Source organism: Rhamphochromis longiceps, linkage group LG1, assembly GCF_057381845.1.
Source record: "Rhamphochromis longiceps isolate RC_006_pf linkage group LG1, R_longiceps_female_GT1.1, whole genome shotgun sequence".
NCBI classification, from domain to species: Eukaryota; Metazoa; Chordata; class Actinopteri; order Cichliformes; family Cichlidae; genus Rhamphochromis; species Rhamphochromis longiceps.
Genome location: NC_140557.1, coordinates 39532050 through 39557973, shown reverse-complemented (window position 1 = coordinate 39557973; position 25924 = coordinate 39532050). Strand labels below are relative to the sequence as shown.

Sequence of the window (25924 nt, the reverse complement as noted above, 5' to 3'; positions counted from 1 at the left end):
ATGACAATACCAGATCAAGTGTGTGGCCTTGGAGTACATGGCAGGAGGCAATTGCCGTACTCGAAATTTGTTTTTAAAGACCAAGGCTAGCCCTCCACCTCTACCCGAGGTCCTGGGACAGCTCAGAAAGGCACAGTTTGGGGGAAGAAGTTCCAAAAAGGAAAAGGACTCACAGGGGCGTACCCAAGTCTCCGTCAGGAACAAGAAATCTCACCTTGATTAGAGAAAAAAGTCATTTAGGATTAAGGACTTGTTCTTTAATAAGCTGGTGTTGAGCAGTGCCATCCGGATCGTAGTCACATTATCACTTCTATGAGTGCGCCTCAACAGGCGTAGATTGCTGTGCTTCATGCCACCTCTGGAGGTCTGCATCCAACACCAAGCAGGTAGACCGAGTGAGCATGCTGGCCGACATGGCGAATCAGCCTAAAGGTAGACCAGTCCTGGAAGGATGGGGAGGAACGTAAAATATCCAAGATAACATAGTGGTTAATCACTTCGTGTGACTTTAGGTAGGCCTTGATGCGTTCACGGATACCGCTCCGTTTACCCTGTCTCCTAGGTCGTTTTTTCTGTAGGAGGCAAAAGACAGGTGGCGTACGAGGGGAAGAATATCCGTCGAAAGCGGGGGGAAAGTCCCTGGTTCCCAGCGTACGTCTGGCGTTTGATGGTTCAATGGTCGAAGATTCAAAAGAGTTTGACGATCATAGGCAATTAGTGCAAAAACAGCCGGGAAGCATACATAAAGCAAAACGGCAAGCAGTACTCAGAGCTTGGGGAGATGAAGACGGCCTGGCGTACACACTGGCGCCATCTTGGATTCGCTACACTAATAAGATATTCTGTAAATGTAGCCATAAATGAAGCTCGCAGTCACTCAGGCTCATTGGTGGTATTCTTTACAGGCAGTCTTTTTCTCCCACTTTCAAAAAATGAATCTGTTCTTAAAGCCTATTGATGTAGCACCTTTCACCTTATCAACGGTAACACCTTAATATTCCCAGACAGTCCGTCCTGTTAACAATATATGGACCAAACAATTAACCAGTCAATCCTGAGACAGCAGTGCTATCATCTATGATGGTTTCAAACTGAGTTTCCTTATATTTCCCCAGACCATAAATCTTTATTTAAATGTCACCAAACCATTTAGCAGTTTCATGGAGTACTTTTAAAATAGTGTTCCAGCTTCTCCGTTTATGTCTGTCAGTTAGCTAGCTCAGCGGTCCCTAACCTTTTTTGCGCCACAGACAAGTTTATGTCCAACAACATTGTCAACATTTTCACGGACCGGCCTTTAAGGTGTCGCGGATAAATACAACAAAATATAACCAGTACTGGTACCAAAAAAAAGAAGATTTATTCATAACACACGGGAAAAGACCCAGGGAAACAGAGTTAACGATAAAAACGATTAAAAAAAATAACACTAAAAACCCTGAAAAACATAAATTTCACACCCGAGCCTCAACTCTCGCGGCCCGGTACCAAACGACTCACGAACCGGTACCGATCTGTGGCCTGGGGGTTGAGCTAGCTAATAAAATCTGCTAGCAACAGTTTTTCAGATTACCACAAAAACAGGACTGAATCTGACAGCAAGTCGAACACAGTCAACATTTCCACCATTTCTACTCTCGACATGCAGAGTGGAGGATATAAAGTCTCTGGATAAGTACATTCTCCAAGTCCCTTAGGAGGACCAGTAGATCCTGATCTTGGTCGAGTCCAGATCGGGTGCCCAGGCCTGGGTATAGCAGCTCTTGACTGAGACCTCCTAGCAGCAGGCTGTGGAAGTCCTCCCTGTCCAGGAGCTGATCCATGTTCTGCAGGAAGAATCCTTCACAAAACCTGCAGAGTTCAGCTCCTCCATGGTGCTGCAAGTGCAGAAGCTGAGTCATTGTCTCTGCGATAATCCATTTTATATATGATGTTGATATAAGAAATTTTTCCTTGGAGATTTTTTTCGCAGCAACATTTATGCAAACAGTTGTTCCTTCTATTATGATCTTGAAATTCGAGTCACCATTAAAAAATACAATAATTTTTACACCTAAAAGAAAATAAGGCTTGAGTTTTTAGTTTCACAGCCTGAAGCATGAAGGTCTAAATAGAACATGGTCCAATCAATCAAATGTAATATGAGAAATCACAAATTCTGCCTATTCTTTATTTTCTCTGTAATCTAAAGTAATAAAGTGAGAGAAACAGTTTGTGGTGGAGTTTATACGAGTCCTATCATCAGGTTCTGTAACTGCCCATCAAAAGGCAACAATCCAAAACTTTACCTGAGTTATGTTTGATCAGTCTCCCCTTCAATTTCATCTTTTTTGGGATATTTAGATTTGCCGTGGCTACTACTACTGCTACTTTTCATGACAGTGCTTTCATATGCAGTCTATGGTTTGAATAAAAGCTGTGTCCCAGATATCTAACTGTCTTACATGTCAGCTTGTGTGTTTTTACCTTAGCAGCCTTGTATATGCTGACAGTATTGTCCAGAGTAAGGCTTTGCGACAGTGACATTTCACAGCGTCTTTGCAGACCTCGGAGCTGGTAGAAAGTGGCCACTGGCAACAGCTATGAGACAGATACCAAAGAGTAAACCATCAGTGTACTTTACACTATTTACAAAGCTGGATATGCACACACGAGTGGTGAATACACATTAAAATCATTTGTGGATGTGTACTTCTGCCATAGTAATAACCTGATGGTAAAAATGGCCTGTATTTGTATAGCGCTTAACTAGTCCCTAAGGACCCCAAAGCACTTTACACATCCAGTCATCCACCCATTCACATTGGTGATGGCAGCAACATTGTAGCTACAGCCACCCTGGGGCACACTGACACCACCGGGCCCTCTGACCACCACCAGAAGGCAACAGGTGAAGTGTCTTGCCCAAGGACACAACGACTGAGACTGTCGGAGCCAGGGCTCGAACCGGCAACCTTCCAATTACAAGGCGAACGCCCAACTCTTGAGCCACGATTACTGCTCCTGTCCAAAAAAGCACGTTACCAAAAAGAAATGTTTGACTGATTTGCCAGCAGAAACAACAGAAAATAACAGATGCCGTCTAAAATATTTGCCCCGGTGACAGAAGTAAGTCATAAATAGTTTAAACCTACCTCACAGTCAGTGGCTTAAAGAGATTCATCTAATGAAACACAAACCAGTACAATCCACAACAAGCTGGAAATCCTAAAAAAGGCCCAGACTGGAGCAGGCATTGACTCACAGTCTGTGGGACGTTTACCTTCAAGGCTTCAGAGGGAGACACAGACAGCCCCTCAGTTCCTCCACAGTACAGAGACTTCATCATCATCTGCAGGGAAACAAACAGCCTTCATCCACCTAAACGTCTCAGTCACATCTGCACCGAAGCACAAGGAGTAAGCTAGTTCCTCACCTGGAAGGTGCCGTAGGTCATGTGATTGATGTGGACGATGTTATCGGGGGAATCTGCGAGCAGCTGGCGAAACCTGCCAGGACAGAACGCACATCAGGACACATTTCATTCTTTAAAAAGGCGGTGACATTCGAGGCCACTTGTTCACATAAACTTTCTAAATAAAGTGTAAGAGCTGTTCTGAAAGAATTAATGATCAATAATCACATTAAAATGGATACTTTCTCTCATTGGTTATCATAGCACACGGAAGCTCACTGAGGAATGCCTCCTATTAGTGGATGAAAGGTTCATTTCTAGGTAAGCAGTGCTCAGCGCCATTTGATAAAATGAACATTTAAAGTTTGGTTCTAAATCATGATGTGTCCGGGTGTGGTTGGTGGCTCGGCTGCAGGGGAGGAGTGGAGCAGCAGGTTCAGGGTGTGCTGTGTAGGTCTTCCCTATTTCAGTAGCAGCCGGGGCCGGAGAGAGAGGAGCTGCTGGAGCAGCGTGCGCCGGAAAGTGCCACGAATAATAAAAACGGATTGTATCAAAATAAAAGAAAAAGGCAAAAACACACCCACGGAGCCGTGTCGGGTCACTCAGTGAAGTTACACGTGCTAATTAAAAAATAATAATATTGGATCCATTTCACAATGTTGATATTTTGAAATTGATCTCACATATTGTGAGAAGAAACAATTAAGGTATAATTATTTTGTATTACTCAAAGGTTTCATGAAAATACAGTTTGGTGCAGGTTAAACTGCTTAGCGAGCAGTACTGTGGTGAAGCTTACGGCAGTGCAGTGTTAGAATCAAGGGCGGCAAGCAGCAACCACAAACAGGTCAGCTGATCACAGCCTGTATGCAAAGACAAAAAAACTGCTCAGGCGTATTTGTCTTATTTCTAAATTATTTTCTTCCCTCACACTGGTCCAACCTGCCAAATCCCACTTTACTGGATCTGAACACGCCTACTCCAATACATACGTACATCAGAATATTTAGTGTAGTGGACAGGTTCCTCTGTTATGAATTATAAAAAGCTGCTTCACATCTTAGGTTAATTTCACACTGTCAGCACTTTATAGTGTGCTTAAGTGTTTTTGAGTCAGCAGCATGTTTGGAGAGTCTGTTGGGGGATTTCACTTATCATAACTCTTCTAGACGAGCTTTGCTTAAATAAGAGCTCAAAATAACTTTACACTAGAGCCATGTGCAGTCCCTCATGTCCTTCTCTGTCTGAATTAGAGCTGTAGAGTTAATCATATTAATAATATCTGCTCTCAGTGACATCATACAGATCCAAGAGTAGAAAAACTGTGAAATGTAGCGTTTAGAGGAGTCAAAAGCTTGAGCCGTTAGCTCACCCAGACTTCTTATTTACACATGTACCCTGACCTCATTATTGGAAATTTAACTACTTACAATTTACATGTTATGCAATTTCTCCAAGCATTGCGTGCACGAGCCTATATTCTTGCATTGTATAGTCCTTTTGCTACATGCCCTTAGACATTAATTTTGTTTGCATTGACTAGAACATGTCTGCAGCCTCTTATAGGTTAATAATAACAGGTAGCTAATGTCAGTCAGAGAAGAGAGATGATACCTGTCTGACGCAGACATCAGCAGCACTCGGTGTGCAAAGAATGGGCGCCCGTCCACCATGAATGTCACATCTGACATCTCTTTGTTGTTCAGAAAATGAATATCTGAGCAGAGACAACCATGTAATCCTTCATAAGTTGGTCAAATGTAACATGTTAAACATTGACACTGGCAGGAGGGGAGTGTTACCCAGCTGTGTGGACAGAGTGACGTCCAAAGGTGGGACCGGAGGAACGGGAGACGAGCCGTAGCAGAGAGAAAAGACAGTCGCCAGACGCTTTGTTACCACGTAGTCCTACATAGAATAAAACAGAACAGGAGATCATCGTAGCACTGACCTCTGCACATTCAGCAGCACACATCCACACACACAGTCCTTTATATATGCTGTATTATATAAGAAGACTGATGATCCAAACTCTGACTCCTCCAGTGGTGAAGCATCTGCGGGAAATTTTCCCCGAAGCATCCATCAGCATGTGAGAATGACACTGATGGATGTGTGAACGTGGCTCACACTAATGCCACTGCTGAGTGCTGTGATGAACTTTACTGAGAAATTACCAAAGAACAAACAAGTATGTAAATAAATGAGAAAATATTTTTATAATATGGTGTCATAGTTTGAACAGGTTTGAATTTCAGAATAGTCCCCAGTGCAGGTATAAATGTCCCCAAATGGTTGGCTCTGTGTACCTTTTCAAAAGTGTGGGAGTGGTTGGGAACTACGCTTCGTCACGTTCTGCAGCAGTATCATTGTGACACACAGTTTGTCTTTCATGCATGGGAGCAAAAAACCAACTGAACATCCGCCACCTTGTAGAGCTAGTAGATGTTTGTTGTACTGGGCACAGAGTGTGACACCACTCTCTAAAATCTGTTTAACAATAAAAATGTACCATCGCTATTTTTCAAGACAGGTCAGGAATCATCATTTCTGTTTCTTTTGTTTAGCTGCTCTGCCTCAAACCCTTTATCCGCATTTCCATGAAATTATGGAAAGACAGGAAAATCCACATAATCAGAGATGCAGAGGTGCTGAGTTGTACCTTGGTGGTCTCCAACATGCTGAACATGAGCGGGATGCCCGTGGAGAGAAGCCCGGGGCTGTAGTCCTCCGTCCTGATAGAGGTGAACTCTGTGAGGAGGGAAATGATGACATCGTCCCTACACAGCTGTTGGGCTCTGAGCAGAGACTCTAACCAGATGTGCAGCCTCCAGGGGACACCTGGAGAGATCAGCGAGAGGGAACCAGGGAACGTGTTTGAGGTCTTTGTGCAGTTGGAGCCAGAAGCAACAAGCTGTTAAACTACTCTGTTTTTCCCCGCCGCTCTCTGGATTGCTGCTCATCAAAGCCAAAGGAAATAGGAAGCTGCAGGCAGGTGATTGCAAATGTTCCTTTTATAAAGACGCTTTCAATGCAATATATGGAAAACCACCAAGTTTCCTGGCATCATACAAAGTTTGGATTTTGAATGCTTTTGTTAGTTCATTCAGTTTATTTCACTTTCATTTGTTGAAGCACACAAATACAAAGAGAACGTGCACACCTCATGGACAACAAAAAAAAGGGTTCAAATTTATATTGAAATTTGTGCTGTCAGCATTAAACGCGTTAACGAGCTAACCGTGCTAACGCGTTTAACGCTGACAGCACTAGCTGTCACATCCTCAACTTCTTTTACGTCTCTCAGTGATCTAGCATTTTTATATACACTCAACAAAAATATAAACGCAACACCTTTGTTACTGCTCCCATTCCCCATGGGATGGACGTAGAGACCTAAAATTCATTCCAGATACACAATATAACCATCCCTCCCAAACAGTGGTCACAAATCAGTCCAAATGTGTGGTAGTGGGCACATCTGCCATATTGAGATAATCCATCCCACCTCACAGGTGTGCCACATCAGGATGCTGATCTGACATCATGAGTAGTGCACAGGTGTACCTCAGACTGCCCACAACAAAAGGCCACCCTGGAATGTGCAGTTTTGTCTCACAGCAAAATGCCACAGATGCCACAAGCAATGAGGGAGCGTGCAATTGGCATGCTGACAGCAGGAATGTCAACCAGATCTGTCGCCCGTGCATTGAATGTTCATTTCTCAACCATAAGCCGTCTCCACAGGCGTTTCAGAGAATATGGCAGCACATCCAACCGGCCTCACAACCACAGACCTCGTGTAACCACACCAGCCCAGGACCTCCACATCCAGCAGGTTCACCTCCAAGATCGTCTGAGACCAGCCACCCAGACAGCTGCTGGAACAATTGGTTTGCACAACCAAACAATTTCTGCACAAACTGTCAGAAACCGTCTCAGGGACGCTCAACTGCATGCCCGTCGTCCTCATCGGGGTCTTGACCTGACTCCAGCTCGTCGCCGTAACAGACTTGTGTGGGCAAAAGCTCACATTCGATGGCGTCTGGCACGTTGGAGAGGTGTGCGCTTCACGGATGAATCATGGTTCACATTGTTCAGGGCAGATGGCAGCTGAGAATGTCCCAGTTCTTGCATGGCCAGCATACTCACCGGACATGTCACCCATTGAGCATGTTCGGGATGTGCTTGACCGGCGTATACGACAGCGTGTACCAGTTCCCACGAATATCCAACAACCTCGCACAGCCATTGAAGTGGAGTGGACCAACATTCCACAGGCCACAATTGACAATCTGATAGACTCCATGCGACGATGTGTTGCACTGCATGAAGCAAATGGTGGTCACACCAGATACTGACCGGTTCTGGGTCCCCAGACCCCCAGTAGCCCAAAAAACTGCACATTCCAGGGTGGCCTTTTGTTGTGGGCAGTCTGAGGTACACCTGTGCACTACTCATGATGTCAGATCAGCATCCTGATGTGGCACACCTGTGAGGTGGGATGGATTATCTCAATATGGCAGATGTGCCCACTACCACACATTTGGACTGATTTGTGACCACTGTTTGGGAGGGATGGTTATATTGTGTATCTGGAATGAATTTTAGGTCTCTACGTCCATCCCATGGGGAATGGGAGCAGTAACAAAGGTGTTGCGTTTATATTTTTGTTGAGTGTATATAAAAATACTAGATCACAGTTTTAAACGCTCGCTGTTGAAACATGTTTTCTTTGTTTTCCAGATTGTTCTATATGTCGACACACCCTCCTGTCAGATTATAATAACTCTATCAAGCAGTGAACACTTGAGGTAGATTTTCATGTCCCAGCAATGAGCTTCATAAATACACCTCTGTGCCTGCTTCTTGGTACTGTGCTAGGGCTGCACACTAGGCTAATAGTTTCAATGTGTTCACTTCACTGGACGTGTGTTTTTTAATGAACTAATTTTTCAATCAATTTGATTTCATTCGAGCCAATTAAAGTAACAAATAAGGTGTAACTGGGCTCATTATGAAGCTCATGATGAAGCTCTGTCTGATATTCATGGATATTTTCATCCTGAGCTTTGTAATAAAGGACTGTAAATCTCACATTTTGCTCTCCTCTGATTTCTTCAGCATGAAATTTTGTTTTTATCTGTCACAAGTTTACAATTAATTACGCACATTTCAAAATTATACCAGGAGCCTGCAGTGCATATGTATTTACTTCTTAATTAAAAGTCGATTACCCCAGTTCAGAGTTCCTCAGTTTGACATCACGTGCTTACCCATGTCTCTGAGCTCCATGGTGACGTCCAGGTAGCCGTGCTCCGCGCTGTAGTAGGCTGCCTGCTGCAGGGCCTTCATCCTGTTCTTACACAAACTCGGAATAATGCTTGGGGAGTCAGGAGCTAGAGGCTGTGTTGAAAATTTTAGTTCCTCTTCCTCCTCCACTCCTTCAGCCAGGATCTCTTCCAGAGAGAGGATGTCCTCCTTCCTGTGCTGTGGCTGCTGCAGAAGCCTCCTGAGGATGTTTCTGCAGGTGGAAAGGGCAAATGTGTTGCTATATATGTGTGAAAGAGCAAGGTAAAACAGGAACTGGAAAATGTGGAACTTTAAGTCTCACCTGTGCCCATGTGCTGCTGCATAGCTAAAGCAGTTCATGTCTTCATACAGCGGTGAATTCCCATGATGCACTTTGATCAGAGGGTCTGCTCCGTGAGCGAGCAGCAGGCTAACCATGTCGTAGTAACCTGAGAAGATCGGATGTTCTATTGGTGGATCCATTCGAAACATGTGACATGTGACATGTGTGACTCGTGGTCACATGGCCCCTCATAGAGCCTAAACTGGCAGCGCTGTCAGTATACAAGTCATTATTCTGCTAAAACATCTATTCATACAAATAGTTTTCACCAAACAGTCAACCACGCGAAAACCTCAAAATAGATGTTATATTGTAACCAGTTTTTATTTACACCATTGTAATTTATTCTTATTAACAATGTGTTTCTGATCAAAAAGGTCCACTTTGGTAAAGCTACAGTTTTGTCAGTTAACTTCAGATTACATACGCTAAAATGTTCAGCAGAATGATACCTGCTGCAGCAGCTAGCTGTAGTGGTGTCTCAGCTGAGCTCTCCTGACTGTCCAGCAAGGCTCCACCCTCCACGTCTGCACCGGCCTCCAAAAGCAGCTGCCAGCATGAGAAACACGATACTGTGAGAGACTCATTCAGTCAGACCACTGCAGCAATTAAAATGCTAATTTCAGTAGTCCAGTGAAATGTTTTTCTGCTGATGGAGTCTGTTTGAAGGACTCACCTGAGCCACGGACAGGTGACTGTGAAGCACAGCAAATGTTAAGGCCACCCAGTGCCGACTGCCTGGGTAAACAGACGGATGTCTGGCAGAGCTGCCAGGGACCTGAACATAAAGCACACACATACTTCACAACCTGTTGTTATGCAATGAGGTTTTACCTACACCACCATCACTCTTTACCTGCATGTCCAGGTGAGCTCCGGCTTCAATGAGCATCTGCACTAGTGCCTCATCTCCTGCTGCTGAGGCGTACATTAGAGGGCTCATTCCCTGCAAGAACACACAGTAGGTTTTGTTTCTTTTTATTTATGTACATAATTTAGATACAAAGTAATACAATGGAAAACACATCAGGAGACAGAGGAACAGAATGACATCCACCAGTGCAACTATGTACACATGATATGTAAGATGTATTTAAGATTTTTAAAATGTTAATGATTTTGCATCGTGAAAATAGATACAGTGGTATCTCATTATTTGTGCACAAAAGAAGAATCTACATTTTTACATTTGTAGATCGTAAATCAATGCAAGACAAAACAAACGGACTAATGCATCGTTTGGCTCGTAGAGTCAGCTAAAATGAGCAGATCACATATAAAAACACATAATCATTTTAATTTTGCAATAATGAGCACTGGACAATACATGTCATTACAGTAGATGTCTTTCTCAAAGGGCTGGAACTAACTTTAAGGACGTGATACCGCCACTGTTATCTTCTTCCATCCATGTGCCGAGACAATGCAGAGCAGCTACCTAAACTCTGCTACGACAGAGGTCCATGATCCTATTATTACGGTTACTGTTATCTAGCATATGATAATGTGACTACTCTGAAGAAGAAGCCAACAAATCAGACACACTTCAAACTCTATAAATCTATAAAAAAGAGATCTGAGAGCTGAGACATCATCATGTCAGTGCAGTCAGACTGACAAAGAGTCACAGCTTTGTTGAACCAATTATTCCTTTAACCTTAACTAGCAATGACTTGATGAATTTCTTCGCAAATAAAATTGTAACCATTAGAAAACAAATTATTCATAGCTGTCCCACAGCTGCTGATATTAGACTCTGTCTCCTATGAATCTATCTGTATACTGACAAAGGTATCACATTTATCCAGCAGAGCTCTTCTGACCTTACTCTGATTGGAGTCTTCTCAGTAAATTTTTAAGCAGTTTTCTGAATTACATTTTAAACGTATAAACATCAACCTAGTATCTGTTCCAGTCACTGAAACACAGCTGCACTCACCTGATCGTCTATAGTGTTGACACCTTCAGCTCCTAGAAGCCGGGCGGCGTGGTGGAGCAGGTCTGCTCGGCCACACGAGAGCATCCTGAATCCTAAATCCAACTGGAATTTAGCCGAAGCAGCTTCTGCATCCAGACATTTAAACAACTGGAAACAGCACTCTGGCCTGCAGAGTAACACAGTAAAAAAACAGGTCATATCAATTTAACTCCTATCTGCACGGCATTTTTAGAGAACATCCACCTATTAGAGGACTAGATGCTGCTCATACTGATATCCATACAGCTTGTTTTGATATTCAGGGTTCCTGATTGGAGGCTCGATTTCCTTTTCTTTTTTGTGGTCACTAGGCAGTCTTTCTGTACCTGGAGGATCTAAGGCATCCTTTCAATACAGTCTAGTTGAGAAGGTTGAATAATGCCAGACAGGTTGGTAATCAGTCAACTCCAGCTTTGACAGTATACACGATCAGTGGTTTTATTCTTTGGTGTCCTACCTCAGCTGCCTGGGCTCACAGTCCAGTCCTGGCAAAAGCTGTCTGGCCGCCTGTCTGACATCATCACTATCAACCAATAGGCTACGGCGATGTTCAGCGTGCACCACGGCAACACGGATCCACTCCATGAGAGGAGGGAGGAGCAAGAATGGCCTGAAAAAAGTTTAACATAAGACAGTATAGAGATGGCCACACACACACACACACACACACACACACACACACACACACACACACACACACACACACACACAAACCTCTCTCTGCTCAGTGTCATGGTTGGAGGGTCAAGGTTGGGATTCTCCAGTGATTCCATCTGTGGGCTGGACAGGAAGTAGTAGAGTGTGCGGAGGGCATCTGGAGCCCAGGATACTGGCATTTGATTGGCTGAAGAAGAGTGGCTGATGGAGGCACTCGAGCTTCTTAGACGCTGCATGTGGTGCATTGCTCGACACACCAGATCACCTGCAAAAAGACAGGAACCATCATTTCCCACCACCACAGGCTGTCATATTTCAGAAATTTCAGAAAGTTTATAAACTTAATATATTTGTAGTTATGTCTGTTTTATGGACAAAGAAATAATGTAAAAAAAAAAGAAAAACAACAGCAATAATGAGGCTGAGATTATTTGCCATAAAGCTCATACAGTTACAATTTAATTTGCATTATTTTTCCCTCTGATCTGCCATTTACCTGCTGATCCAGTGTTTTTGAGTTATGAACCTTCCAGTTTTGTTGACATAGTGAATCACAGTGGGTCTGTAATAGTCAGAGTTCTGGAGTAACAGAGTACATGTACCAGCATAATGTATTTAAAAACACAAAATATGAGTAACTGTATTCTGTTACAGTTACCACTTAAATAAGTGATAATTAGAATACAGTTACTTTGTTAAATGCATTACATGGCGGTCATTTCCTGTTTCATATGTTAGCCCATCCCCTCTCTAATTGTGGTAATTCCACGCATTGCAGGAAGCCCAAACAAAACACGCAATAAGAGGCTCTAATGTAAGCGTCCTGTTAATGTTGGTGGCGTCAGTTACACAATGGACCCGGCACCAGCACAACAGAGCCAGCAGTGCACAGGCAGGAATGCATTTCTTATTGACCGTGCAGCCAAGCTGCTCTCAGCGTCAAAAGACTCCAACCTAAAGAAACATCTGGAAATAAGTTCTTTTTAAAAGCTAACGTTAGCCTACTGCAGCTAGCTTGTTTTAGTTGTGGTAGCTACCTAGGTTATGTGCCAGATAATGAGGTGCGGTGGCCTGCAGGGTCTGAAAGTGCTCTTGTTATTTGGACACAAGCCACAGGTTATGGAACCAAGTGGAAACACTGTGTCCCAGGAGTCCGACGTCGGTCACAGTTTAAATAAACACACACAAAACACAGGAGCCTACTGTGCTGACTGACACAACACACACGTACTCAGCTCTCCAATGCTGCCAACGCAGGTGGCAAGGAGCGCCTGCTCCAACATCCGCAGCTCCAGCTGGATGTAGGCATCTTCCCTGCTCTCTGTGTATGGGCTGATGTGGGCTGGGAGTGACAGCTCACCTACAAAAACAAAGAACATTTATGAAGCTGTAAGTTTTTAGCCAAGTTTCCTGCATAAAGGTGGGAGTTGGTTTGTTGCATCACTTTGGCCTATGTACGTGGTTGGAGAAGGTTCTGTCTTCAGAAACTCTTTGCCAGTTTTAAACTCATCACTGCAACGTAGCATTACAAAAGTATCTCACAAACACACAGAACATCATGGATACAACAGTTCTGAATGCACTGCAGCACAAAAGCTCTCTCATGTTATTGACATGATGCACCACCACTTCAGGCCATCTGCTAGTACGATGCGATGCACTCACTCTCAAAGCCAAGCAGCCACTTTAGAAAAGCCCATACAGATATACGCCAACACACACACACACACACACACACACACACACACACACACACACTCGTAGATCCCTGACCATTGTGTGCTTTTGAATCGGGGATTTGCTGACTCGTAATCTTACGCACAATGGAAGCCACATCACTGATGACAATCTGCAAAATCTAAAGCCCAACAGAATACAAATCCAGCTTTAGTGAGGCATTCACAGTGATCATGTATGGAGACATGAACATGACTGACCAGCCAGGACAGATGGGGATGGTGAAGTGGTTGTAACCACTGGAGCGTTTACAGGTACTTAGTTTTCAAGTTCAATTCAATTCAGTTTTATGTATATAGTGCCAAATCACAACAACAGTCACCTCTATATTGTAGAGTAGATTGTACAATAATTGTAAGAGCTAGCTAGAGTAAGCTAGCATTTTCTGCATCCTTACTATACTCCAGTGTTTTTAAAACTTAAGATCCAGCAGATTTCACAGTCAGAAGACAGACAGATCTTCATCCTCTTTGATGCCTTCCCTGCAGATGGCGGCCCCTCCCTGAACCTGGTTTTGCAAAAAGAGGTTTTGGGGGTCTTTTTCTCCCCACCGTTGCCAAGTCCTTGCTCACTGTGAATCATGTAATTCCACTGGTTCTCTCTATGGTCAGATCTTTAGCCTTGACATGACCATAAACCACAGGTGTCGAGGGCCGGTGTCCTGCAGGGTTTAGATGTGGCCGTGATCCAACACAGCTGATTCAAATGGCTAAATGACCTCCTCAACATGTCTTGAAGTTCTCCAGAGGCCTGGTAATGAACTCATCATTTGATTCAGGTATTTTCACCCAGGGTGAAATCTAAAACCTACAGGACACTTGAGGCAGTATACAGCTCAGTGTATTAGAAACAATATTCACCGTACGGTGTGGCCCAAACCTCATCCAACACCTCTGGGATATACCAATGTTAATCAGACTGTTTATCAGCCTGAGCTGATTCATTCCTCTCTACTGAAAAAACATCTCTGCTTTCTAAAACCAGGCCTGGCCAGAAATAAAGAAATCTTTGGTTAAAAAACGGACTTGTGTAGGTGATAATCGATGCTCATTACCCTGCTATGTTTACAGACAGGAGACAGGGTGAACAGGCATCTATTCACTGGTGCACAACAGGGGACCAGTCTGCAGTGGACAAAGCACAAATCACTGTTCTCTAATACCGACCCGTGTAGGACCGACCCCCCCTAAAGACACGCCTGAGCTCCTGTTCCCAACACTGCCCTGCTTACATCCAGAATCATGAGTGATTAAGTCATTTCCTTTGACGGTCTCCTTGTGTGTACCTGCGGCTCAGTGAAAACAGTGCTCAACAACCCTCGAGCCTGCAAGCACACACTGTGAGAAAGACTGAGTGTATGTGTGTGTGTGTCCCAAATGGAGAGAGAGGCTCAGTCCCCGGCCCCGAAAACAACAGCTCTTTTCTGCTGCATGGTATAATACTGCAAGTGTTTGGTTGAGACAACAGAACCAGAGAGTCAAAGGTTGTGTGCGTGTTTCAGTGTGTGTTTGTGTGTAAGGGTTTAAGGTTACAATCTCAGTCCCGATCCAGACTAAACCAGGAGAGAAGGAAATACATTAAAAAGAAAGAAAACCTCTGCAGTGCTGTGAAAACGGGTCAGATAGTGACAACATGGAACATTTACATGCAGAAGGTTTTATTATTGCTACAAAAATAATTTAGAGTAAAGACTAGTAACAAGAGTAAGAGTAATGCTCATGGCATCAAAGCAATAGAAACTCAACAACATCCAACTGGAATCATGTAGGCAGACCTCTGTCACCTTCTCACTGTGTTTATTCACCACTCCCCATTTAGTCATGAGTTATTATTAATCTCTGGCTCTCTTTAACAGAGGGTCTTTATCCTGTCTTCCTTCTCTCACTCCAACCAATCGCAGCAGATGGCCCCGCCCCTCCCTTAGCCTGGTTCTGCAGGAGGTTTCTTCCTGTTAAAAGGGAGTTTTTCCTTCCCACCTGCGCCAAAGTGCTTGCTCATACGGGGTCACATGATTTTCAGGGTTTTGTCTGTTGTATTATTGTGTGATCTTTACCTTACAACATAAAGCACATTGAGGCAACTGTTGTTCTGATTTGAGAAAACGGGGAATCACAGATTGTTGCTAATCAAATAAATTAAGGCTTTTTTGAACTTCTGTTAAAGTCATTTATAACCTGTTGCTGTTCTAATATTTTGGGACTACATCACACTAGAGTAAAAATAGGATGTCAACTAGCTGGGAACAAAAGGTTACCTGGTGATCACATCTTCAACCAGCAAAACTGTGGATGCAGTCGAGCCTCTGCATCTAAAAACTGAGTCAGTAGTCTCGAATTCTTTCTAATGGTCATCAGGGTCAAGTTTAAGAAAATGATCTTATTAATCATTTTAAATAATTTATTGCATAAAGGCCTTCTTAAGTATATCTCCCTGTTCATACTTTGGTTCGTTAAAATAGATGATAAAGGCAGAGCATGCTTTTTGCGACTGACAAATTGTAACCAGACCATTAGGCATGCTTTGGATGTAAGATGCATCCCTCACTTATTTGGCTTTCATTCTACTAAGGACACGGCGTTTCATTTCTTCTGACTTTTCTCAATTTAATTAGCCAAAACCTGTACCCCAGTTTAAATAAAAGTTAATAACTAGCTGTGGTATCCATGGTGTCAGTGTCTCCACTAGAGCACTGCCTTTTTTACCTTGACCTGTTGGTCAGAATATTAGAGAGATGGATGCTTAACCCAACAATGTAGACAAGAGCCTGCAGCTACAGAAATATTATAACCATGAAAAAGGGATTTTTGAATTCACACAGTTCACCCAAAAGCACCAGTAAGTCACTTGTTTGTGTAGTATACAGTATGATAATACAGTACAGTACAATACAGTATGATCCTAAACAATCTCAGTGTTTTAAGCGGAGGTCAGAAGGTCAGTCAGAGCAGGGGTTAGCTCAGTGTTCATAACATCAAGGAACCTGAACAGACTGTTTAAAGTCAACTTATGGTAGAAACAATCCGTATCAGGGCTTTTATGATACGATCTCTGTTTCACATGGAGCCAACATGACAACACTAATGGAGCAAACATGAAGAAACATGAAGTGCCAAATGGCACAGAAACAGAGAATCCTGTGCTCCTACTTGGGTGGGATTAAATAAAGCCTCCGCTCAGAGAAATGTCAAACACACAGGCAGAAGATGTTGTTTTCGTCGTATAATCTGGTTAAAACCTGCAGGCCGCATGTCTGGAGCGATTCTGTGTTGGCTTGGGGCAATGAGCGCACAGAGCCAGGAATCAGCAGCCATGAGATGCTGTTAACAGCAGAGCAGAGCTCCAACATCCAAACGGCCTCCTGTCACAAAGAAGTTTACAGTTTGATTAAAGCTGGTCAGGACAGAGCCGTCCAATGTGCTCAACCTCTGGTTAACCATTTACTTTGGTGCAGTTGTCCATAAAATGCTCCTGCTGGAGCCTTCCTCTGTGGTGGAGCTCACAGATTGTATCCTCCTGCTAATACAACCCAAAGTAGCCAAGCCATTAAACATTAAACCACATTTTCCTTCTGTTTTATAGTTTCACATAAAGGCCAGATGGAGATGACATTAAGTGACATTTGGTAGCCAATGAGTGTTGGATTACTCCATGTAATCTGACCCAGCATCAGATACTGTCTCCAGCTGGCTGCATCCACTTCCTCCTCAGTCATAGCTGACACACACACACACACACACACACACACACACACACACACACACACACACACACACACACACACACACACACACACACACACACACACACACACCAAGTTTACCAAACATTTCAAGTGTTCATTAGTAAACTTTTTTTTTGACTGTTTTATCCTTTACACTTAGTTTTCTTTTATGCTTTCATATGCAATTTCTTTTGCTTTTGTGTTTTAATGCCATTCAACTTGCTAGCTGTTTTGGTACCTTGCCATAGCCCTCATCCTTCCCTGTTACTTCATCCTATTCTCTTGCATGTTAAGCACTTTGGTACACCACTGTTTTTTTGTTTTTTTTGTTTTTTTGTGTCCCGTTTGGATCTTTAGCCGTCAGAATTGTTGTCTTAAGGCCAAGTAAGATGCCAAGCGGATTTATTTTACCAAGTGGATCATCATGGCCTTGCCATATTGGTCCATTTGATTGACCTTTATTATAATTATGAATTTATTTTATTTTCGGTTGCTACAAACGGGACAGACATGACTGGGGGATAGGACAGGGAGAAAGAATGAAAGAAAGAGAGGGAGAGAAAGAAAACCAAAGGGGAGAAGAGATGGTGAGAAGGGGGGGAAGAAAGAAAGAAAAGCAAACAAAACACCTGGGTCACCTGTATGGAGGAAAAAAACAGAAGAGAAAGCAAACAACAAAGAGCAACATAATAAAAAAAACAGCACCATCACAATAAACTGGCTAGCAGTAGATATCAGTAGATACTAAATAATAAACGATATTGTGCAGCACGCAAGATAGACAGCGCACAATGTGCTTTGAGGCAGCAGCCAAGAAAGCTGTAGTCCGTGTCTGTGAACACCTGTGTGTACACCTGTGTGCATACCTGTGTGGATCAGCATGCTTGTATTCCAAAGGTTTCTCCATGTAACGATCTGCTAGGGAGTGTGGGGAGCCACAGCCCCGTCCTCCAGGGTATGAAGCAGGTATGGAGGAGATCCAGGCCCCAGAGTACAAGGACCCGAGGAGGACCACCAAAAGGGGGGGAACCGTGCCACCCTCCTGGGAAGAGCTGAGGAGAGCCCCAAACGAGAGGTCACCCAGCAGCTACGGAGCAGAGGCCAGAGGGGGTTGCAGTGGCGTGCCCGCGGGCTCTGCCGGCAGCCAGCTGTGCCAGAGAGGACCGAGCTTCAGGCCCAGAGGCCAGAGGCCTGCGAGCATCCCACCCCCCCGGAAGGGGCCCAGCCGGGCCACAGGCGCCAGGCCCCACCAATCGGCCACCAGGAGTGAGCTGGTACACCACTGGTTTTTAAATGTGCTATATAAATAAAGTTTGTTGTTGTTGTTGGATAATGCTTCAAAATATCTGCCCAAAGATAGCTCCCACGACCTTGCACAAAGGATTGTGACATCACTAATAGTACTGATTACAGTAATATTTGGTTGTTGAGATCCTGCCTGTAGAGCTGACACAGTAAATAAATCTAAGTCAGCTTTCACATAACCAAAGCGTTCTTCAGGTAAGCCATCTTTGTTGGTGACACGGCAAACACCATCATGACCGGGTGCGTCTGCTCTCTGAGCCATTACCAGTTTGCAGCAGAACAACTGTAACCACTGTATTTGCTGCAGAGTAATTCATCTGCGCCTCTTTTTCTGTTCTCTGTCATCCTGCTCATGACCCAGAAATCAGCCTCATCAGTGCATCGTGTTGAAGGACGTCAGAGTTATTCAAATATATTTGGAGGAAAGAGGAGAGTTACTGAAGGATGCTCAGGAGTAAAAATAGTTCACTGATTTTTTTAACCTACACAGAAGCAGATGAAAACTACAGATGTCACAAAGGAAGACAAAAAAAGCCTCATGTAAGGAGTTCGCTCTGAGCTGATCTGACAACCATGTGTGTTGCAGTGTTAGCCTAAATCTGCTTTCTGTTGTATTTATTATGAGCTGTGTCTGTGGATGCTATCAGCAAGCTGTCTGCAAACAAAGTGGAAATATTTGCTCAGGTTTCACTGCTTTTCTTGCCAGATCAGGAAGAACACTGTGGCTGTGTGTGTGTGTGTGTGTGCGTGCGTGCGTGCGTGCGTGCGTGCGTGCGTGCGTGCGTGCGTGCGCACGTGTGTGTGTGTGTGTGTGTGTATGGGTCAGAGGCTAACAGCACTCATTCATTTACTTTCCCTGTTCGTCCTCATTTGAGGGTTGGGACCTGTAGTATCCCAGCGTGTTGCAGGCAGTTTGAACATATAAGGGAAACGATTCAATTCAGTGTCATTTATATAGTCCCAAATCACAACTCTGTTTCACCAGGTGTGGTCACTAGGTTCTGTAAGCATGCTGTTGTTGAGCCAATATTAAAAAGAGCGGTTTGGATCCAACACAGCTTAAGAATTATAGGCTTATCTCTAAGCTTTCATTATTGTCAAAAATTCTGGAAAAACTAGTTGCAGATCAACTTACCACTTTTTTTTAGAAAAACATGAAATTTATGACAAATTTCAGTCGGGTTTCCATAAAAGTCACTCAACAGAAACCGCAAAATTAAAGTCTCTAGTGACATTATGATGTCAGCTGACTCCGGAGCATCCTCAGTCATGGTTTTGTTGGACTTAACCTCTGCCTTTGACACCGTTGACCATACCATCCTGATTAACAGGCTCCGGGACATAGTCGCTGTATCCGGTCTGGCTCTGGAGTGGTTTCAGTCACACCTCTCCAACAGATCTTTTAGTGTTTTTGCAAATCAGTTTATGTCACATTCTAAGGATCTGACATGTGGGGTACCACAGGGTTCAGTTCTGGGACCGATTCTTTTTCTCCTGTACATGTTACCTCTAGAACTTATAATCAGGCAGTTCCCTGAGGGGTCTTATCACTTCTATGCTGATGACATTCAACTCTACTGCTCTTTTAAGCCGATGGAAGTCCATAAACTGTCCTCTTTAATTAAATGTTTAGCTTCCCTTGAGCAGTGGCTTGGTGACAACTACTTACAGTTGAACTCTGAGAAGTCAGAAACATTAATTATTGCCCCCAACAACCAGATATCTCTAATCAAACAGCATCTTGGTTCTCTTGGCTCATCTGTTCACCCGAGCCTCAGGTACCTTTTTTTTAAAATTCTGCCATGTCCCCAAAACAACACTCTCGACAGTTCATTAGGAACTGCCTTTTCAGCTTAGAAACATCTCCAAACTGCAAACTTTGTCTAAATCTGAGTTAGAAATGGTTATTCATGCTTTTATTTCATCTCGCTCAGATTATTGTAACAGTCTGTATCTTTGTTTGAGCAAAAGGAATCTTGACCGTCTCCAGTTAGTCCAGAATGCTGCTGCAAGGCTTTTAACTAAGACACGAAAAACGGAGCACATTACACCAGTGTTACGCTCATTACACTGGATTCCAGTACATTTCAGAATTCATTTTAAAATCTTGGTACTGATTTTTAAAGCTTTGAATTGTGATGCCTCTGCCCACATTTCTCAACATCAACCCCACACTCCCTCTCGCAGCCTGAGATCATCTAATCAAAGGCTGTTGGTAGTCCCACGAACTCGTTTTAAGACCAGAGGTGATAGATCTTTTAGAGCGGTGGCCCCCAGGTTGAGGAATGCTCTAACTCCATCATTGCGTTGCTTTAATTGTATTTATTCTTTTAAAAAGCAGCTTAAGACTCATTTATTTAGACTAGCTTTTAATTAGATTTCTGCTGTAAGTTTGATTATGCTGTTTTTTTTTATGTATATCTGTTTTTATATTACTGTGAAGCACTTTGTGGTTTTTATCCTGTGAAGAGTGCTATATAAATACATTGAACTGAAGAGAACAACAGTTGCCTTGAGGCACTTAATGGAAGGTAAAGACCGGTGACGGTGGGAAAGAAAAACTCCCTTTTAACAGGAAGAAACCTGACAGAACCAGGCTCAGGTAAGGGTGACCATCCGCTTGGGATAAGGGGAGAAGAGTAGAGATTGTGGAGATACAGAAATAATTCTTTTATTGCTGCCATATAATCTGCATCATTATAATTGCATTAATAACATTCTTTACAGCATTATTTCATTTAATAATATTTCTTACAGTATTGATATTGCATTTGAGGACCCTTCCATTAAGTATTTTATACATACTGCATATCTGTGCTTATTTTGAGTTGATGTTCGGTTCATTAAGGGTCTTAAGCTTCACTGGCGTGACTGTCCAGGTGATACATGCTGAGGGAAACTAGAACATAGAAGGATAACTGCAATGCATGCTTACAACACATATAATCTAGGAATAGGCCTGAGCAGAGGCCCAAATGTTCCCAGCTTCTTGTTGCAAACCTGTTGCATTTTACTTTCTGGCAACAGATGACCAGAGTCAATAATTAGCCCCAGAGACCCTGAGGGCTTGAAGTTTATTACCTTGCATGGAAGGTGTTATAGAAAAGAGAAGTTCTATGTCTGCTTATAGCTATCAAAGATGTACAAGATGTACGATTAACTGTGACTAATGTCTGGAACCTATTTTAATCTGTCATTGACGCCATGGGGGGGGGTGGGGGGGGGGGGGGGGGGGGTGTAACCCCACTGCTTTATAAGTGTCCACAACATGTATTTTGGTCAGAAGACATATGTTGATGTTTTCTCCGGGCTGTTAATAAACTCAACGTTTGATTGCACTTTTCTGGGGCCTCCGTGGTTTGCGACACTGCTCTACATTGATCGATTTCACGACAAGATGAATGATAACTAATGATGAAACGCAGGGTGGTGTATAAACACACAGTGGGTGAAAAAAAGGTAAGTGAAGAGAAAAAAAAGACAGTGCATCATGAGAAGCCCTCACCAGCCTTGGCACAACCAAGGGAGGATTCAGGGTCACCTGATCCAGCCCTAACTATATGCTTTATCAAAAGAAACAAAGTTCTAATCCAAATCTGTAAAAACGTAACCATCTGTCTCCCGAATTCAAACATGAAGCTGTCAAGCCTCAGTCCTAGCATTCATGTGGATCTTGCTTTAACATGTACCTCCCACTTAAAAGCTGCAGCCGATCAAGCACACCTAATGATGGCAACAACACTCTCCATCAGCAGCACCCTCCCACAGCAGGAGCAAGGCCACAAAGACTGCTCAAGAATACAATAAAGAGCCCAAGGAATTAATCTGCCCTTCAAACTCAAGGCCGAAAGCATCTTTTGTCAATTTTGTGACATAAGATTCATGCAAACTTTGCTCTGTAACACTTCCTCAGTTGCTCATTGTCCATGCTGTGATTATTCAAAGGCAAAATATGTTCAAGAAGAACAAAGCTGACCTCAGTGAGTCTAACAGACAGTGTTTCCTACTTACTACCCAAAATGCCTCTTTCCTGTCTGAAGGATTTTCTAATTGCTCTCTCTGTGGTGTTTGTAGACTTCTTAAGCTTCTGGTTCTTATTATCGGGACTCTGGAGAGTTCTCAGCAATTTAATGCCATCATCAACTCGTCTAATCTGTAACACTACCCAGTTCAACAGAGGACCGAGTAGGAAGTCAAGGTTTTTCCCCTCTGTAGTGAGGTCAGCCTGTGAAGATGTAGCCCACAACCGTCAGTCACAGATGCATGTATGCATGTATGCAAGTCCTGGCACTGTACTGAAGAAGAGTTTTTTTTCAAAGACTGATTGAAATAACAAAAGCTGGCAGGTTTTCATCCAGACATCTTCCTCTTTCTCACAAGCTGTGATGTGAAAGTGTAACAGAGAAAGAAGAGGAAATATCACATATTATAAGATAAATGTGACAAAAATTTGGAAAGAGAAATCTCAGCAGAGCCTCAGACTAGCCTCAGACTAGCATGCTACAGCTGGACATAGTGTTGTTGTCTCTATATATGACATATATACAGTATATATATATGACTCCTATAACAGCAGAGGTCAAAAGAACACTGCTTCACTGTGACTGACAGTGAAGTAAGAGCTCCAAAACAAATAAGTCCTAATGGACAAATCGTTTTGTAACCAGATGAACATAATTATAATAAAAGTGAACATTAGATTGGAATGTTGCACAAAGAACACATTGTATCCACTGTATCAGAAAAAAAGGTGTCAGAACCTTTTTTGAACTTTCTGAAGCACCGTTTGTGGATCTGCTGGAAGGTAACTTGGATGAGTTGGTTGTTGTAAAGCTATTTCTTATTTTGGATTTTCTGTAGTTGTCATTTTTTAATCTAAGGTTCTTGACAGGGGAGAGAAAAACAGCCTGTACATGTGCATATAATACCTGCTTTAAACTTAAGCGATAAATTAATAACATTTGCATTTTGATCCTTTTTTGTCTTTTTATTTAGATCAGAATTTTTAAAGATCTATACTTTATTAAAAGTAAGCTTCAAAATCTCGTCATGAGGTCACTGAACTCACCACTGGCATTTTTGCCACATATGAGATGCTCGTAGACCTGCAGCAGCCCCCACAGCTCTGCGTCGTTGCTCACAGCTCCATCCAGCAGCTCGGTGGTCACCGGACCGCAGATGACCCCGTCGATCTGCCCTCCCTCCTCTTCCGCGGTCAGCCTCGCCGCCTGCAGCCCACGTCCTGCCACTTCCTCTGCCAAAGTTTCGACACAGGCTGTTAGGCACACTGCAGCGTACTCGTGCACACGAACCGACACCCGCGTCTCCACCATCCACCTAAAGAAACGGCCCGCGGAGAGCGTGAGGCCGCAGCGCGAGGACTTGCCGCGCTGACGCGCGGTGTTGCCTGAGTTCATGCAGTACAGGGACACCGCCTTCACAGCAGATGAGATGCACTTCTCTGCGAGACCCCAACTCAACACCAGCCTCACTGCGCTCTGCACTTCCAGCCGTGTGCACCGCCTGTGCAGCTCACTCAGCCGCTGAGCCTCCCGGGAGATGCGCACCAAAGCTCTCCGGAGCAGGACAGAGAGCCGGTGGACCGCTTCCCTCGTGTATGACGCACGCGTGCGGGCAACTTTACGCAGAACTTCCAGCAGCTCCTGTTCGATCCAGGGATACTCCTCCAGCTCGGGCAGAAAGGGGCATTTCGTTAGGATATCTATCACGTCCTCCGGCAGCGTGCTCACAGTGTCCCAGCTACCGTTTCTGCTGTACAGGGAGCCGGCGTGCTGCCAGCAAGGACCCCGGTGAGGTGTGTTCAAATTTGGCTGCGAGTGCCCCGACCTGCCCGAGGACAGGCTGAGTGACGGGCAGTTCTCCCCCGCCATATAACCTGAGTCCAGGCACAGGCCCTCTAGGGTTTTAATCAACACATTGTTGGACATGATGTGGAGCTCTTTACGCACAATAAAGAACCCAGCTAGTGTTTACCATTCCAATTTTGAGCCCCAGTTTAAAGAAGAGAGGCTCCTACATCCAGTTGCCAGAAACACACAGCTGTAGGAGAGGCTATACCAAACCTGACCGCAGTTTAAAGAGGGACGGAGTGTTTTACGCACAAGCGACCAATCAAACTCGAACTCACAGTACTGCCACAACATCCTTTTCACCCTGCTCGTCAGCACCTCCCTGCGGCTATAACTACGCGTGATTATCTGTGGGTGTGTTAAAGTCATTGGGAAAAAAAGTCTGGTGTATGATGTTCACATTAAAAACTACGCTGGACTAGAACTCCTTTTCACCTCAGCTGTTTTTACTTTCCAAGTTGGAAAAGCCCAGATGAGACATATTTTGTTAAAAGCCAGCATGAACAACACGGAAGCTGAACTGTATTTTCAAAAATGTAATTAAATTTGTCCTCTGAGACAAGCAAAGACCTTATTCAAAGCTACGAAACCTGAGGCCTCTGATATGATGCAAGATTTCACCATATTCAGGTAAATTCATTGTTAACCACGAGCTTTCTATACAACGAATGTGGCTCTCTGGGGTACACCACCATTGTAACTTATGGTGCAATCAAACAACACCCTATAAGCAAGCACTTTGCAACAGTAAGAGAAAAATTCCCTTTTAACTGCAAAAACACAGGCTCAGGGAAGACCAGCCATCTGCCACGACTGGTTGGGAGTGAGAGGCAGGAAAAAAGACAACACGGAAGAGAGCCGTCGATTAAAAAGAATGAATAATGATTAAAGTCTAAAAACACACGGAGAGTGAAAAGAGGAATGAAAAAGAAAAGCTCAGTGCATCATGGGAAGACCCCAGCAGCCTAGGCCTATTGCAGCGTGCCTAAGGGATGGCTCATGTGACCTGATCCTGCCCTAACGATATGCTCTAGCAGAAAGTTGAAGCCTAATCTTAGAAGCAGAGAGGGTGTCAAGCACCTTGAGGCGGCTGTTGTTGTGATTTGGTGCTGTATAAATAAAATAAAATAAAATTGAATTGTCTTTAATATCTTTTGTGGGCCTCTGCCATTAAGGATTTTTTAAAAATTTAAAATAATTATCCAGTCCAGCCCACATCATAGCTCTCAGCCAGTGAGACTTCAGAGCCTTGTTTCCCTCCTTCTTTCAAACAATAACCGAGGTACAAAGATTTGCCCCAGAGTAATTTGCCTTCACAGAATAAGTCAATAGAAGAGTTTTGCTGTCTGAGTTAAATATTTTGTTCAGTAGCATTAAATGTTGTTCTGAGGTCTAAGAGGACACACACAAAAATAAGCCCACTGTCAGAGGCCACAAGTCATTAGTAACCTTCACTTTACCTCACTTGGGATGACTGTTACTCAGGAAGTAGACCGGGTCATCTACCAGTCGGACGTTTAGCGGTTTAATCTCTGGCTGCTCCAGTCTGCATGCCAAATATCCTGGGAATAACACCAAGTTGGTCTCTGATGCGCCATGGGAGCATGAATGTTAGATATGACGCAAG

The 25924-nt window shown here is 43.7% G+C and overlaps 1 protein-coding gene across 1 annotated transcript; it reads right to left on the bottom strand.

Annotated features, from left to right (window-relative positions):
* Positions 1-1326: 1326 nt before the first annotated feature.
* LOC146679189 (ankyrin repeat and BTB/POZ domain-containing protein 2-like) lies at positions 1327-24616 on the bottom strand. The gene is made up of 17 exons (XM_085412820.1): positions 23496-24616; positions 12896-13024; positions 11722-11929; positions 11465-11617; positions 10969-11134; positions 9886-9975; positions 9706-9807; positions 9482-9578; positions 9009-9135; positions 8671-8918; positions 6057-6235; positions 5197-5302; positions 5009-5111; positions 3416-3488; positions 3263-3331; positions 2467-2580; positions 1327-1877 (listed from the first exon to the last, which is right to left on the bottom strand). The coding sequence occupies exons 1-17, from the start codon at positions 24373-24375 to the stop codon at positions 1632-1634; spliced, it is 3090 nt and encodes a 1029-aa protein (XP_085268946.1). The 5' UTR covers positions 24376-24616; the 3' UTR covers positions 1327-1631.
* Between the last annotated feature and the right edge of the window lie 1308 nt (positions 24617-25924).